This window comes from Helianthus annuus, chromosome 2, assembly GCF_002127325.2.
Source record: "Helianthus annuus cultivar XRQ/B chromosome 2, HanXRQr2.0-SUNRISE, whole genome shotgun sequence".
NCBI classification, from domain to species: domain Eukaryota; kingdom Viridiplantae; phylum Streptophyta; class Magnoliopsida; order Asterales; family Asteraceae; genus Helianthus; species Helianthus annuus.
This window is the reverse complement of record NC_035434.2, coordinates 11,332,549-11,350,306: the sequence shown is the minus strand read 5'-3', so window position 1 is coordinate 11,350,306 and position 17,758 is coordinate 11,332,549. Positions and strand designations below refer to the sequence as shown.

The 17,758-nt window shown below is 38.1% G+C and overlaps 1 protein-coding gene across 1 annotated transcript; it reads left to right on the top strand.

Annotated features, from left to right (window-relative positions):
• Positions 1 to 14,330: 14,330 nt before the first annotated feature.
• LOC110943445 (protein FAR1-RELATED SEQUENCE 5-like) lies at positions 14,331 to 16,676 on the top strand. Its single transcript, XM_022185195.1, has 4 exons — positions 14,331 to 14,713; positions 14,799 to 15,057; positions 15,247 to 15,810; positions 15,897 to 16,676. The coding sequence occupies exons 1-4, from the start codon at positions 14,331 to 14,333 to the stop codon at positions 16,674 to 16,676; spliced, it is 1,986 nt and encodes a 661-aa protein (XP_022040887.1).
• The last annotated feature ends 1,082 nt before the right edge of the window (positions 16,677 to 17,758 follow it).

Below are 17,758 nucleotides of genomic sequence, written 5' to 3'. Positions count from 1 at the left end.
ACGAAATGACGTCAGTAGAGGAGGTCCTGATTGACCGTATTAACGATCTTACGGTGGGACTCGAAAGTAGCTTCCAAGAAATTAACCTCTTGCACCAGAGGTTAAATATTCTTGTAGCACCCCCGATGGAACCAATCCTTCCACAACAGGACTGGAACTTGGCACTCGGGGTTAACAACCCTACCGGGTGGGAAGACTTTCCCGCGGAACCTCCCATGGAACACCCACAAGAAATTCCAGCGGAAATCGAAACTCCTCACACTAATGCAAATGAGCCCTCTTTTCTCCTTCCAAGGGAGGTGGAGGAGTGGCTCGCCGACATGTGAGGAGGACCACGCCCGGAAGAAGGAGTTTCTAAAAGCCTTATCTAACCAAGATTAGTAGCTTCTTGGAAATTTTGCTAACTAAAATAAAACATAGGGCTAGAACTCCATGGTTTAATATTTATGTATTTTCATCTTTAGTTTTATGTAATGTCTCTCTATGTTTGCAATGATATGATGGTTTCTAAGATTGATGGTTATTAATGAATAAAACACACTTATGGTGGTAATGGATGAAAAAGGGAACGAGAAAAATGGCCACATGCACAAAGAACAGAGCAACCCGACACAAATCTCCATCACAGAAGGCTCAACACGAGCCGTGCCCAACCAACACGGCCCCGTGCTGAGCCACCTGCAGAAAAACGCCCAGTTCAGGTAACTGGACACGGGCCGTGTTCAACAGACACGCCCCCGTGTCCAGGCTTCTGTCTCATTTCTTTAATTTCTGTTACTGGCACCTGACCACGAGGCCGTGCCCGGTCACCACGGGGCCGTGTCCAGACTGCCAGTAACATAAATCTTTGCTTTTTAACACCACACCACACATCCAATCAACCTAAAAATTTATTTTTGGGACACATTGAGTACAATGTGTAATTTAAGTGTGGGGGGAAGCTAACACTTTGAAATTTTGCAAGTCCTAACAACAAGCCTTACACAAAACTCTATTGGAACCACTAAACACCCCAAATTTTTTCAAAAATTTTCATATTTTTTTTACTTGTCTAAAGTTTAAGTTGGGAATCACAAGATTAATAAGGTTATATTTTTATAAAAGAAAGCGTCGTGATAACAAGAACCAACATAAGAAAATTATGAAACGGCATAACAAGTCTAGTTAAAATTTAATTATATATACTTGATCACATTAAAAACCCATTCCCACAAAAGTGAGTTTTGAGCCTTTATTGAGCATACAAATTTACATCTTTAGACTAAATGCTCATTTTTCGTTTCTTGTGTGAATAGCCGCTTGGTTCTTACAACTCTAGAACTTGCCACGACGATTCATTCCCGGTCCTTACCAACTTAAACCCAAGTAAGTAAATGATGGAGGCATTAGGACTAACCATTTTTTCTTTCTACACCATTATTTTTCAATTTTTTTTACCACCTACCCAAAATCCCCTAGTTAACCCCTTTGACCCTAAACCTTTCATTTCATTACCCTAAAACCCTTTTTACCCACCAAAAACCTTTTTATTTTTCACCCCTTATTTTAGTAACAAAGCTCGGTTTTTCGCAAGCTCGTTCTTTTATGTGATTAAAAAAAAAAATTATATATATGATGATGAAGTTAAAAACAAACAAAGCTATACAAACAAAAGCTTGTTTGGAGAAATACTTCAAAATAAAAAGTCACTAAAAAAAAATTTCGAAAACCGACGCTTTTTACGCTTTTCGCCCTTTTACTAGCCACTAACCCAACCACCCACCTTTAGCCTAAGCCTAACCCTTCACCCAAAAAGTCCTCTTGATATTTACAAAGGTAAAAAGTTAAAAAGGAGGAGGATTGATTGCTTGGCAAGCCTATGGAAGGCGTGAGTTCCATGCCGCTCTCGAGTGATTCACTAAAAATACACCTACGGCCGAGTGTTGAGTGATTTATTCCGTGAGGTATGTGAACTTGTATATAAATGGAATTTTAAAAAAAGGCATGTTATGCCCGAATAAGTAATTTATCCTATGAGACGTTCTCAATAAATCATAACGAATAGGATTGTGAATAAATAAAAATAAAACCTAAAAAGATCTTGGATTCCCGACACTCTATGACTAGCCAAAAACTTTCTCTTCTACCTATTCCATTTCGGAGTGTAAGCCACATTTTAAAGAGTTTTGCTTGAGGACAAGCAAAAGTTCAAGTGTGGGGGTATTTGATGTGTGTAAAATGCAACATATAAATCACATCAATTAAGGCATAAAACTAACCCTTTTTAAGTACTAATGTTGGAAAAAGAGTGTTTTTGTCTTCCTTTTGTATTTTCAGGATGAAATGAGCTCAAATTCACAAAAGAAGCAAAAAGACAACTAATTCTAGCATAAATACAAGAAAAGGAATAAAAGTAGACTGCCCGGACCCTCAACGGCATCCTCCAAAGCAAAGAAGAGAAAACAGAAGCCTGAACACGCCCCGTGCTCAGCCAGCACGGGGCCGTGCCCAAGAAGCAGCATAATAGACAAACTTGTAGAAGCTTCCATTGCCCACCACGGGGCCGTGTCCAGTGAGCACGGGGGCGTGGTGAAAGTACAGCAGGCGCATTAATTGTAATTGCGAATTACAATTAATGAGGAGAGAGAGTGTCAGACGGGCACGGGGGCGTGTCCAGCGGACACGGGGCCGTGCCCAGCCTTCTGTTCAGCCTATAAATAGGGGTGCTTGGTTTCATTCCATCTCATCCCTTGGCACACCACCTCTCTCACACTTCATCCACCACCCACCACCACCATAACACCATCATCCACCACCATCATCCATTGTCTATCGTAGAGTGTGTGAGTCGTCTCGGGATCCAAGATTGATCGTAAGAGTTCTTGAAAATCAAGGCCATGTTTGCCTAAGTCTCTTACATCACTTGGTGAAGACAAGTGTTTAGTATAATACTTTTTATTTTTAATCTTTTGCACTTTTTATTTGGTTTTGTATTAATGACTTTAATAACTAGTTGCTTATGTTGAAGGTGATCTTTCCTTATCGTTTGTCCGTGGTGTCTTGGCATTATTTTACTGTCTATATAAAATAAAAGATTTTCACCATTCATATCTCCACGGTCTATATGGAGGTATGTTGGCTACCTGGTCGGGGGTTAAGGGAACGGTTTGGTAAGGGTCTTGCCCTTGTTCAGCGTTTAGAGGTCCTGCTTGGGACCTGGGTCAAATTTAGTAGGATCTCCTTCAATACCCATAGGTATTGGATGGCGGGGATCCAAACTCTTTGACCCCCTCATAAGTTAACTACTATTAATACTATAACCCGGCTATTTAGGACTGTATCCCTGCTGACTCAGACTACTTAGCCGAGGGTAACGTCACCGCCAAAAGCGGGGCCTACCATAATTTGCATTAATAACTTAATTCATTATCTTCCAATAATCCGACCCTTTAGGATTGTATCCTTGCTGACTCAAACTACTGGGTTGAGGGTAACGTCGCCTTCAAAAGAGGGGCCTACTACAATAACTAAGATAATCTCTTAAACAAGTGCAAAAGTGCGAAAATAATCAAAGGTTATACTAATACACGAGTCGGATCCAAGTGATTCATCTTGTCTATCTGTTTTTATTTTATTTTATTTTTCAGCATTTAGTTAGTTTTTATTTTCTTAGTTTAAAAACATTTTTCTCACTTTTTGATTTGATTAGACGTTAAGGATAAACCGGTATTAAAAGCTCTTGTGTCCTTGGACGACCTCGGTATCTTACCAACACTATACTACGTCCACGATGGGTGCACTTGCCCATATGTGTGTTTAGTGTTAGTGAATCTCGTGTTTTATAAATTTAAAACTTGGCTAAAGGTGTAAAAAGGGCTTAATTATACATTAAAAATATATTACACTACACACGCATCACCGCGTATGATCTCGCTTAAGTCCATGCGGGCCGCGAGTGTCCTGAAATGTGGCGCAGCCCTGGGCCGCCACGTGGCCCAACACACGGCGGAGCTATACGATGACCGAGCCAAGCTACGCAGTTGACCGGAGTCAATGCAGGCCGCGTAAGCCCTGCCCATATCCCACGCGGGCCGCGAGGAAGTCCGATTTCAGCCCTATAAATAGCACGCATCGGGTCTTCAGTCCGTCGTTCAACTTTCTTTCTTTCTTTCTTAATTTTCTGTAGTGGCGTTATTATACCCGGGCATTATACCCCCTAATTAGCGAGGTTCTGCTACGATGTAAGTATTATAACCCCTGGAGACGTATTAGATACGCTTCCCGATTGATCTAGGGTTCCGTAACGGCTGTCGTGGTTCTGCCCGACGTAGTCGTTGGAATGCCGTCTCGGGGAGGGTATTACTAATGTTAAAATGGGTTATTATACTAACACACGTGCATTTGTGTAAATTATAGATATTCACCAGGAAACCCTAAAGAATAACCTAAAACAGCAATGTGAGTAATCCTCTTTTTGTAAACCTATTTTGTGAATTGTTTTACAAAACCTTAAATACTTTTCCATGCGAATAACGGTTATTGAGTATTTGTAAGAATACAATTACAGTCGGTAAATTTGGGGTTTTGTATACAAAATTTGTTACCACCTGGTAAAGGAGTAACGTGACCATAAGTCGGAACGACATTACCGTGTGGTGGTAATTGATATAACTTGGAAACAAATGTAATTGCGGATGCGCCCTCAATACTGTTCACTGTGAAATTGTTTTTATATAAACTTGATTCAACTGGAATTCACTCACCAGTATTTCCCACTGACAAAATGTTTTTAAAACGCGTTTCAGGTAACAATATGTGAAAGCCAAATAGAAGCCAGCTGGACAACACTGAAGGCTTGGAAAAGTGGCAATAAAGTTACCTAAGAATAAAAGAGATGTTTTTAATAAATAAATAGGATTTATTCCTATGAAACGTGTGTATTGAAAACTTGGGTTTTTCCCATATGTTTAATATTATTAAAGACGGTGGTTTACTCTGATTAAATATTTCCTAACTACGGTCCTGATGAAAATTTCCGCTGCCAAATTGAATAAATAAACGTGATACCACCGAAACTGGCTCACGGCCGCCCGTTCCCCAGAAACTAGGGATCGGGGGTTGTGACAGAAGGTGGTATCAGAGCTATGCCACTGATTCAGCCACAGAAGTGTTCTGCTGACATCAAAATTCAAAGTGTTAGGAAATAAAATTATGGAAATACGTGTATAATTGTATTTCTTGCTATGTGTTATCTGACTATTTGTTAGTTTACAGTATGAGCGACCAAGGACCCTCTGACGCCTATCGTCAACTGTCTGGTTCGCCTAGGAGCGAAGGCACCTCCTCTTCTCAGCCTGCCCTCTCAGGGTATTCTGCTGACACAGAAGAAGGAATCTTTGTGTTTAAGGCTCAATCTGAAGAGCCATTTCCTCAGAAAAAGAGGGGATGGTTCAGTAGGGGAGCGCACGAGCGTAGGAAAAGGATGAAAAAGTTGCAGGAGCAGCGAGTGTTAGCCGCAGCAAAAAGAGAGACTGATGCTTATAATCAGGATATGCTCAACAGGGGTATCGCTAATATCCATATTTTAGCAACCACTGCTGCTGACCCAAACCTGGAACAAATGCTAGCACCCCAACCACACAATCCTGACCAACCCATGGAAGTAGAAAACCAGATAGAAATGCCTGATTACAACCCGGAGGAGATACCTAGGGTACCTGTACCAGATCCCCTAGACCCAAACAACTATGACCCCTAGTGGGACGATGTTAGGGACTACGTGCAACAAAACCCAATACAGGAAAATGTGCCAATACCCAACTTAGGAGCTTATCCAGGGTTAGATCCTCAAGATCCCTACAACATTAGTGATGCATATGTTAGGGAAATTTTAGAGAATCCATACCCGTACCAGGCCCCTATGCCTCCGTATCAAGAACCCGTACCCCAGTTTCCAAACCCAATCCTAGAACATGCACCCCCAATGAGTGCAGAAAATGTCCAAGAACTTAGGACTTTTGGGGAGGAAATTTTAGAAAGCAGTGAGAGAATGCGACAGGTGGGAGAACGCCTCGTATGGAAATATGATGAGCGTAATATGGATTTTTGGATGAATCCATATCAGTGAATGTGATGGCAGAAACGGTAGTAGTAATAATAATAATATAATATAATAATATATGTGTGTATAAAAAAAAAAACACTACGGAGGCCTACTATTAGTATTATAGCTTTACATTTCAGTCGGTATTGTACTTTAAATTTCAGTACTAGTGTGTAATGATGCATACTATATAAATAGAGTAAAAGTCGCAATGCTCGACGCTTTTGGTTAAAAGTGCGTGTCATGTGATTGGCTATATTCAAATATTATTTGTGATATTAATATTTGGTAATTGTGTAAAATTCAGATGGCCGACGAGGAAAATCAGGATAATCTGAATAACGATAACCAGAGTAACCATAACGTGGTTAATGAGAATCCGGACCACAATAACAATGGAAACCAAATGGATAATAGTGCCGTTCAACACATAGTGGCACAAGGAATTATAGATGCAATGCCATTTATTATTCAAACGGTTCAAGAAGCAAACAATAAAAGTAAGCATAGTAGTAAACGACCAAGTGAACCGGAACACAGCGTGAACAATGGACCCGTACTTCAAGCGCTCATTCCCAAAAGAAGAAGAACCATGCCATATGGTTGTTCTTACAAAGAATTCTGGTCCTGTAAACCAATAGAATTCTCGGGCAATGAAGGACCCATTGCAGCCCTACGCTGGATAGAGAAAACTGAGGCCGTTCTGAAACTAAGCAAGTGTGCTGAAGAAGATAAGATAATGTTTGCTTCAAATCTGTTTAAAAACGCAGCCTTAGAATGGTGGAACACTATCCTCCAGTCAAGAGGAAGTGATAGAATTTATAGCATGGAATGGGAGGAATTCAAAAATATGGTAGAAAGGAAATTCTGCCCTCCTAATGAAAAGGAACAAATAACAAATAAATTTCTGAATCTTAGAATGATTGGGGTAGACAGTAAGGGTTACACTACCACATTCTTTGAATATGCTAGGATAGTACCTACCCTTGCATCACCTGAACCAGTGTTAATCTCCCGTTACATCTAGGGATTAATTGGAGAGATTAGACATGTAGTCAAGGCAGCTAGACCCCAAACTATAGAAGAAGCTGTAGAACTAGCCAATACCTTGACTGATGAACTAGTGAGAGCTAGAGAAGAAGACCAGAGGAGAAACCTAACCCAAAGGCTTACTCAAGAATTTCGTTTTGGGAATTCTAACCGTAGGAATATAGGTTCTACCTCTGCACCATACTGCAAAGCCTGCAAAAAGAAGCATTCTGGAAGATGCTCTACTTACTGCAATTTCTGCAAAGCACCAGGACATAAGGAGGAGACATGCAGAAGAAAACCAACTAATGGAATGTGCTTCAATTGTGGAGAAAAAGGTCATATCAAGCCAAACTGTCCGAAATTGGCTCCAGCTGCAAACAACAAAAATCCTAAAAATGCTAGAGCATTCGTTCTAACTGCAGACGAAGCTAGACTAATTCCAGACGTCATTGCTGGTATGTTTTTAGTTAATGATATTTTTGCTAAAGTATTATTTGACTCTGGTGCCAACCAAAGTTTTATTAATACTTCATTTTGCAAACTCCTAAATCAATCATTAACTAAACTACCACAAGAATGTCTAGTGGAGACAGCAAATGGAGAAACCGTTAAGATTTCTGAAATCTTGCAAGGAGCAAGAATAGAAATTTTTAATCAAAAATTTATTGCAAACCTTTACCCAATGAATCTAGTAGGATTTGATATCGTGTTAGGAATGGATTGGTTAATAGCCAATAAAGCAAATATCTTATGTGATCAAAAGTCAATTCAGATAAAATCACCAAGAGGTGAAAAGATCACAATTAAAGGAGATAAGCCATCTAGATCCACTAAATTCATCTCTGTGATGAAAACTGCAAGTTATATAAGGAAAGGATCTATAGTGTATTTGATTTCTATAATCACTAACATTAAAGGAAAAGAATTAAAAGACATTCCAGTAGTATCCCAGTTTTCAGATGTCTTTCCAGAAGAATTGCCAGGACTACCGCCAGACAGGGAAGTTGAATTCAGAATTCACCTGTTACCAGGAACAGCACCAATTGCTAAAGCACCTTACCGTTTGGCACCCGCTGAAATGCAAGAATTGAAGAAACAGCTAGACGAATTGTTGGAGAAAGGATTCATACAGCCAAGCTCATCACCATGGGGAGCACCGATTTTATTCGTTAAAAAGAAGGACGGATCAATGCGTATGTGCATTGACTACCGTGAATTGAACAAAGTCACGATTAAGAATCGGTATCCATTACCAAGAATCGATGATTTGTTTGATCAACTTCAAGGAGCTCGATTTTTCTCTAAAATTGATTTAAGATCAGGATATCATCAATTAAAGGTACAGGAAGAGGATATTCCTAAAACCGCATTCAGAACCAGGTATGGTCATTATGAATTTACTGTCATGCCATTTGGTTTAACCAATGCCCCAGCTGCATTTATGGACATGATGAACCGAATATGTAAGCCATATTTGGATAAATTCATAATTGTCTTCATAGATGATATTCTAATTTACTCTAAAAGTAAAGAGGAGCATGCAAAGCATTTGCAATTACTTTTAAGTTTATTGAGAAAAGAAAAGCTTTATGCTAAGTTTTCAAAGTGTGAGTTTTGGTTAGAACAGGTGCAATTCCTCGGACATTTAGTTAACCATGAAGGAATTCATGTAGATCCAACAAAGATCGAGGCAATTACCAAATGGAAAACCCCAGAGTCACCAACTGAGGTTAGAAGTTTCTTAGGATTGGCCGGTTATTATAGAAGATTTATCCGAGATTTTTCTAGAATAGCCATTCCTTTAACAAAGTTAACCTGTAAATCTGTTAAATTTGAATGGGGACCAAAACAAGAAGAAGCCTTTAGAATCCTTAAGCAAAGATTAACCCATACACCCATACTAGCGTTACCAGAAGGAACTGGAGACTTTGTAGTCTTTTGTGACGCTTCAATGTTAGGATATGGATGTGTATTAATGCAACGTCAAAAGGTTATAGCTTACGCCTCTAGACAGCTTAAGAATCATGAAGAAAATTATTCAACCCATGATTTGGAACTAGGAGCTATAATTTTTGCCCTTAAGATTTGGAGACATTATCTTTATGGTAGTAAGTTTACTATTTTCACAGATCATAAAAGTTTAAGATATGTCTTCGGGCAAAAAGAGTTGAATATGAGACAAAGACGCTGGATGGAATTACTTAGTGATTATGATTGTGATATCCAGTATCATGCAGGAAAAGCAAATGTAGTGGCAGATGCTTTAAGTCGAAAGTATCACGAAAAGCCAAAAAGGGTACGTTCTCTTAAATTAAATCTTCAAGTAGATTTAAATGATCAGATTAGAAAAGTTCAAGAATCAGTAATCAAGGAAGATACTGAAAAATTAAAAGGAATGATTAAAGAATTAGAACAAGGAACAGATGGAATTTGGAGGTTCCATAAAAAGAGAATGTGGATACCTAAATTAGGAAATTTACGTCACCGTATATTAGAAGAAGCTCATAAGTCTAAATATACGATGCATCCAGGAAGTGATAAAATGTACCAGGATTTAAGGAAAAATTTCTGGTGGATAGGAATGAAAAAGGATGTAGCAGCCTATGTTTCTAAATGTTTAACTTGCTCACAAGTTAAAGCTGAACATCAGAAACCCTCAGGTTTGTTACAACAATTAGAAATGCCAGTCTGGAAATGGGAATTGATAACAATGGATTTTGTTACCAAATTACCCAAAACAAGGAAAGGTAATGATACAATCTGGGTGATTGTAGATAGGCTAACCAAATCAGCTCATTTCTTACCAATGAAGGAAACCTTTAGTATGGAACAATTAGCCAAATTGTATGTAAATGAAATTGTTTCATTACATGGAATTCCTTTATCAATTGTTTCCGATAGAGATAGCCGTTTTACTTCTCATTTTTGGTCAAGTTTCCAAAAAGCAATGGGAACTAAGTTGAATTTAAGCACAGCTTATCATCCTCAAACAGACGGGCAAAGCGAAAGGACAATCCAGACAATGGAAGACATGCTTAGAGCTTGTGTAATTGATTTCAGAGGTAATTGGGACGAACACTTAACTTTAATAGAATTCTCTTATAATAACAGTTATCACACAAGTATCAATGTTGCACCATTCGAAGCACTTTATGGACGAAAGTGCAGAACCCCAGTCTGTTGGGCAGAAATTGGGGAAAAACAATTATCTGGACCTGAGATAGTACAAGAAACAACTGACAAAATCATTCAAGTCAAGGAACAACTGAAAGCAGCACGTGATCGACAAAAGAGCTACGCTGATAACAGACGCAAACCATTAGGATTTCAAGTAGGAGATAGAGTATTATTAAAAGTCTCTCCTTGGAAAGGAGTGGTAAGATTCATTAAAAGAGGAAAGCTTAGTCCAAGGTATATTGGACCTTTTAAAATTCTTAAAAGAATAGGACCTGTAGCCTATCAGCTACAACTGCCAGAGGAAATGGCAGGAATACATGATGTATTTCATGTATCTAATCTCAAAAAGTGTCTAGCTGATGAATCGCTCGTAGTACCTCTCAAGGATATAGAGGTTAATGAACAACTCAAATTTGTAGAGAGGCCTCTACAAATTGAAGATAGGAAAATTAAGAATCTCAAGCATAAGAGATTAGTACTGGTCAAAGTGAAGTGGGACTCCAAAAGAGGACCTGAATACACATGGGAGCTTGAATCAGAAATGCAAAAGAAATATCCACACTTGTTCCAATAGATCTCGAGGACGAGCTCTGAAACAAGGTGGGGAGGATATAACAACCCTCGGTAAAACCGACACCCTCATAATATTTCTAACACCCTAATATATCTTAAAATACCCTAATATGTTTTTGTATGTGCCCCGTATGTGAAAACCGAACCCAAAATACAAAATAACATATAAAATAAATTAAAAACCCTAAAAGATAAGCTGAGGCGGGCCGCGTAGGACCTCACCTCAAGCTCATGCGGGCCGCATCAGGGTATAACCAGACTTCGCCAAAACCTTAAGTTCATGCGGGCCGCGTATGATCTCGCTTAAGTCCATGCGGGCCGCGAGTGTCCTGAAATGTGGCGCAGCCCTGGGCCGCCACGTGGCCCAACACACGGCGGAGCTATACGATGACCGGGCCAAGCTACGCAGTTGACCGGAGTCAATGCGGGCCGCGTAAGCCCTGCCCATATCCCACGCGGGCCGCGAGGAAGTCCGATTTCAGCCCTATAAATAGCACGCATCGGGTCTTCAGTCCGTCGTTCAACTTTCTTTCTTTCTTTCTTAATTTTCTGTAGTGGCGTTACTATACCCGGGCATTATACCCCCTAATTAGCGAGGTTCTGCTACGATGTAAGTATTATAACCCCTGGAGACGTATTAGATACGCTGCCCGATTGATCTAGGGTTCCGTAACGGCTGTCGTGGTTCTGCCCGACGTAGTCGTTGGAATGCCGTCTCGGGGAGGGTATTACTAATGTTAAAATGGGTTATTATACTAACACACGTGCATTTGTGTAAATTATAGATATTCACCAGGAAACCCTAAAGAATAACCTAAAACAGCAATGTGAGTAATCCTCTTTTTGTAAACCTATTTTGTGAATTGTTTTACAAAACCTTAAATACTTTTCCATGCGAATAACGGTTATTGAGTATTTGTAAGAATACAATTACAGCCGGTAAATTTGGGGTTTTGTATACAAAATTTGTTACCACCTGGTAAAGGAGTAACATGACCATAAGTCGGAACGACATTACCGTGTGGTGGTAATTGATATAACTTGGAAACAAATGTAATTGCGGATGCGCCCTGAATATTGTTCACTGTGAAATTGTTTTTATATAAACTTGATTCAACTGGAATTCACTCACCAGTATTTCCCACTGACAAAATGTTTTTAAAACGTGTTTCAGGTAACAATATGTGAAAGCCAAATAGAAGCCAGCTGGACAGCACTGAAGGCTTGGAAAAGTGGCAATAAAGTTACCTAAGAATAAAAGAGATGTTTTTAATAAATAAATAGGATTTATTCCTATGAAACGTGTGTATTGAAAACTTGGGTTTTTCCCATATGTTTAATATTATTAAAGAAGGTGGTTTACTCTGATTAAATATTTCCTAACTACGGTCCTGATGAAAATTTCCGCTGCCAAATTGAATAAATAAACGTGATACCACCGAAACTGGCTCACGGCCGCCCGTTCCCCGGAAACTAGGGATCGGGGGCTGTGACAGATTCCGAACGAGGTGGAGATGGTGAAAAAAGTAATTTACTCTTAAATTTAGCCACTACGGCAGTTGCAATTTTACTTCTCTCAATCTCATGTAACATTTAGTACTCCCTCCATATCAAAACAGATTTTAAAATTTGTTTAAAAAAAAAACCTCTCAGCCCAGCCAGCATTGATTCAAGTGACACGTTAAATTGCTTTAATCTTCTACTAACGTATCAGACTTTAATTCGCAAGTTAGAGACTAAAACAGAATACTATACTTGTAAAGATGTCCTAAACGTTGCTTCAGTAAACCATAATGATACAAACCAAATTGGTATTTAGAAAGAACCAAATATAGTTAGTTAACGCGAGAGTAGAAGTTCACATAAATATATATATATATATATGTATATATATATATATATGTATATATATAGGGATGGGTTTAAATGAGAACGCTAAATATTGTGAGAACCGTGAGAACAAATGAAAAAACCGCGAGAACTTAGTCAAAAACAATTCAAATTCAAAATTTTTTTCTACACTTATCATTATTATCCGAATACAATGTTAGAAATTTAATTTACACGTTTAAATTTACGTGAATTCGTAAATAAAGAAAATTTACACATGTGTAAGTTTGCCATTTACACATGTGTAAATCTGTTATATTTACACATTTGTAAAAAATCTAAAAAGAGTGATTTTGAAAGGATAAATGGATTATTTGATGTTGTAAATTCTTTTTTGGACGTTGTATCTTAATTACAATGAGGTTTGTATTAAAAAAAATTGGTTTTTTCATTTGTTCTCACGGTTCTCGCAATATTTAGCATTCTCAAGATAACCCTCCCCTATATATATATATATATATAGAGAGAGAGAGAGAGAGAGAGAGGAAGTATAATGTACAAAAGGGGTAATCGTACTTCACGTACGCTAATATGCTGACCGTCAGATCTGTTTGATCATCTCGCAATTAAGGTTTAATCATTAAGGGCAGATTAGTATTTTTCATTCTTGTCACAGGGGTAATTCAGACATTTACTAAAAACAAGGAAATTACGCGAGTTCGTTATCTCCAGCATCCCGGTAATTACGATCAGTATCAGTTTCAATTAATTTCCATTTTCAAATTATAAAATTAGCGGTTATTGGTGGGCGAGTAGGGTTTCATCAGTTCTTTCTTTGTAATGGATCCACAGAGTAGTAATGCTTGAAACATATATGATGTCGAATTTGAAGATGCTGAGGTCGATACCGGACATGATGATGCAGAGCAATATCGGAATCCGACATCAGACAACAACGTTACCTTAGACGATCAGACTAGTAAGTTGTAAAGTAAATGGCTTTATTAAATGTGTTGTGTTTTATCTCCATCATTTTCACAATTATTAGTTTTCTTAAATGTATTTTTAATCACGAGTGTTTGTTTGAATTCAAGAGAAGTTTAATTTACTGGTTGTTTTTTGTTTATGCGGTATTAGATTCTGAAGCGTTATTATATTACATGCGTTATTTATAGTTGATGCGTGTTTCAATTTTCGTGATTTTATTTTATTTCTCTGTATGTTTATAATATTTTCTTGTTGTCATTTTTTAAATGTAGATGAAAGATTGTATATCCCAGAGGTAGCTTCATCATGTGTTCCTGTTATTGGAATGGAGTTCTCTTCCATAGAACAAGCATATGTTTTTTATCAGACATATGCCAAGAAGGCAGGGTTCTCCGCTCGAAAAGGAGGTGAACATCATGTTGGTGGTATTATCAAGTCTAAATATTTTGTGTGTTCAAAAGAGGGGCATAAACCACAGGTATTTGATGAGAATTATTCGAAATTGTCTAAGCCATATAAACGTAGGAACAGACCGACTATTCGAACCGGCTGTAAAGCACAAATTAAGCTTTGTTCGACGGATGGGGTGTTGTTTAAGGTTGATAAGTTTGTTCAATCTCATAATCATTCATTCGTGTGCCCCAAAGATATGCACTTATTACCAGCTTATAGACATCTGTCTGAGACACAAGAAGAGATGATATGGGAGCTTGGTACATTGAATCTTGGGCCAGTGAAAGCCTTTAATATAATGAGAAAAAGATACGGAGGGTTTGAAAATGTAGGCGCAACTAAAGACGATTGCAAGAATTTTAGAGCTAGGATACATAGCTACATCGCACAGTATGATGCAGATATGGTTATCAATAGGTTGACCGATAAAAAGCAGTTTATGGTTGATTATTCATTCTTTCATTCGGTCGATGAAAACAAACGATTAACCGGCCTGTTTTGGGCCGATGGCTTGTGCAAACGTAATTATGCTGAGTTTGGAGATGTCATATCGTTTGATGCTACATTTAAAACCAACAAGTTAGTCATCACTTCAAGCTTATTACTGTTATTTTTTTATAATCATCTTGTTTTTTTATTCATTTTTTGAATTCACATTTTGAAGGTATAAAATGGTTTTTGTACCTTTTACTGGTATTGATAATCATTGTCGAAATGTGACACTTGGAGCCGGGTTGTTAGCATCCGAAAGCATTGAATCATACAAGTGGCTTTTACAGTCATTTTTGAACTCATTTGGTAAGCAGCCGAATGTGGTTGTCACTGATCAGGATCCCGCGATGAAACAAGCCATCGAAGCAGTGTTCGATAAGAGTAGGCACAGATTATGTATGTGGCACATAATGAAGAAACTTGCTGATAAGGTTAGGTTCAAATAGAGTATGCGTGATTATGTTTAGAACTGGCGTAGTAGTTGTATTGGCTTCATATGTTTATTTGCCCAGACTAAAAATATTCATCATGCGTTATTATTTTCATCATGCGTTATTATGTTCATTATTCATTTTTTTCATTACCCTTGTTCAATAAGTTCCAATTCTTTGGTTTAATAGGTCGGACATCAGCTGTGCAATAACGAAGACTTTAAGAGACGTATGTGTGACATTGTATGGACAGATTCGATTACGCCAGAAACGTTTGAGAGAGACTGGAAGCTGATAATGATTGATTTCGGTCTAACTGAGAATAAGTGGATTGATGATATGTTTGGCATGAGATCTTCGTGGATCCCAGCGTTCTATCGTCATGAGCCTATGTCTGGGCTTATGCGGACCACTTCTAGATCAGAGAGCGAAAACCATTTTTTCTGTCAAGTGGCGAATTCTCAACTTACCCTTGTTGAGTTCTTTAACCATTTTGATGGTGCAATGGACATTCAAAGATTCAACCATCGGAAGAATGACCATATATCTAGAAATACAGTCCCCGATAACTTTTCTGAATCTACTCTAGAGGATGATGCCATGAAAATTTACACCAGGTCAATTTTTGCTGATCAACAGGCAGAGTTACAAGGAACACTGTCCGAGTGCCTTCCGATGGAGACTAAAATTGAGGAACCTTTTTTGAAGATAAGTATGAAGGATTGGAAAGCTCACGGCGACGGTTTATTAGAGGTAATAGTATATACACCAGCTAATATGCGTTTATTGCCAAACCATGTTTCCTTTTTATTTTATTTTTATTATTTTTTTTTGTGTAGGTATGTTTCAAGAAGGGGGAGGATGTAATTGCATTATGCACTTGTCGCAGGTTTGAACAATATGGATTGTTGTGCAAGCATATATATTTCGTGTTCAAGATGTTCAAAGTGAAGGAAATTCCCAACAAGTATGTAATGAGAAGATGGACTAAAGATGTGGTACCGAATGATCTTAATAATACATTTGATATTACTGTTGACGGTGATGATGCGCATAAAAAGGCCAAAGAGGTTGCGTATGAGATTATGCAGACAGGAGAGTATCTTATTGGTAACCTGATCAAAGATTTCAATCATCTACTTATAGTCAGGGATCGGATGAGAGAGATGAAAGAAATGGTTGATGAACTTCGCATAACCAAGCCCATCGACCCTAAGTTTGATAGATATTCAAGGTTAATTGGTTACGAGAAACCAAACACTGACGATCCACCTACAGTCCGTGTGCCAACTGGTATTAGAAACAAAGGACGCGGTTCACATAAGCGCATTAAATCAAAAAAAGAGAAAATTATTAGTCTAAAAGGCAAGAGAGGTCGGACATGCAGTCACTGCAATATCAAAGGTCATGACATTCGAACTTGCAAGGTGTTAAAGGGTGAAGCTACTGCTGCTGATAAGGTTGCCAATAAGGAGGGGAGGAAAAGAAGAGCAATTCAGTTAGAGAAGGATCCTAATTTAGTTGATGAAGAGGACGAGGAGGTTGAAACTGGTGACGAAGAGGAGTTTGAGGAGTCCGACGAAGCAGAAGATAGTGATTTTGAATGCGAAGACGAGTAGTGTTTGAACAACATAAACATTACATATTTAATGATTTTGTTATGACTGAACTTTATGTAATCTATGACATTCACATGTTTTTTTACATGATATGCGTGATTAAATATCTCAATTGATTTTTTTTACCCCTTTTTTGTGATTAATCATAACCATACACAGGACTATTTGAAATGGAGACTTCAAGTGACCAAACACTGATTCTCATCTCCATAACTAGCGTAATAAAATAAAAACTCATGCGTGATAATAATTAACATGCACTTTTTTCATATCAATATTGCTAAAGCAACATTCAAAAAAGTATGAGACATCAAGTGACATAACACTGATTCTTATCATCATAACTAGCTATGGGTGGATGATTTACCAAAATATACCCCCACATATAAGTTCAATACACATAAAACTAGACTTAAAACTACCATTGTTCAAAATACCAACAACACATTAGGTCATCCCGAAAATCAACAAAATAGTGTATTAATCAGCCATACCACCTACTTCGGTGACATTATCTTCCCAACCTCCTTCTCGGACGTCTCCATCTTCTCTTCAACGGTCTCCACTGCATCTTTCAGATATGAGTATACCAAGTTATCTGCAGATGCTTGATCCTTCATCAGTTGTATTCCTTTCTCCCTCAACAAAGACTTTGGTTCTTCCAGCAGCATTCCCCACACTTCCTGGTTTTTTTTTTTTTTGTTGTTCTAATAGCCTTCCCTGCACATCCAGAATACTGTTACAAGAGTTAACATTAGAAGCAAGTTCCGTTAACCTGCGGGTATTCAAGAGCTCCTTGATTGCTTCGTTCGCGGGATCTGTCGACATTGTTGTTTTTGAAGAGAGTTTGATATATTTTTTTTTTGAGTATATGCCTAATGGGGGGTGAGTGAATCATATATGTGTGTTACTGCGTAATTAATTTTGGTAGTTGAGAGATATTTTTGGTAAGTTAAATTTAATATTTTACATCATTACAAGTCATATCGACTTAACAGTAGTCTATCTAGTTATAGGGTTTCATTATTTGGAGTGATAAGTATTTTATATATCAAGTTGTATTTGTATACTGATAATGTTTG

What these genes read in the sequence shown, in the direction of transcription:
- LOC110943445 (XM_022185195.1), top strand. Translation starts at nt 14,331, where the DNA reads ATGCACTTATTACCAGCTTATAGACATCTGTCTGAGACACAAGAAGAG. An exon ending in TGAAGAAACTTGCTGATAAG is followed by an intron (nt 15,058 to 15,246) that starts GTTAGGTTCAAA and finishes TTGGTTTAATAG; the next exon opens with GTCGGACATCAGCTGTGCAA. An exon ending in ACGGCGACGGTTTATTAGAG is followed by an intron (nt 15,811 to 15,896) that starts GTAATAGTATAT and finishes TTTTTTGTGTAG; the next exon opens with GTATGTTTCAAGAAGGGGGA.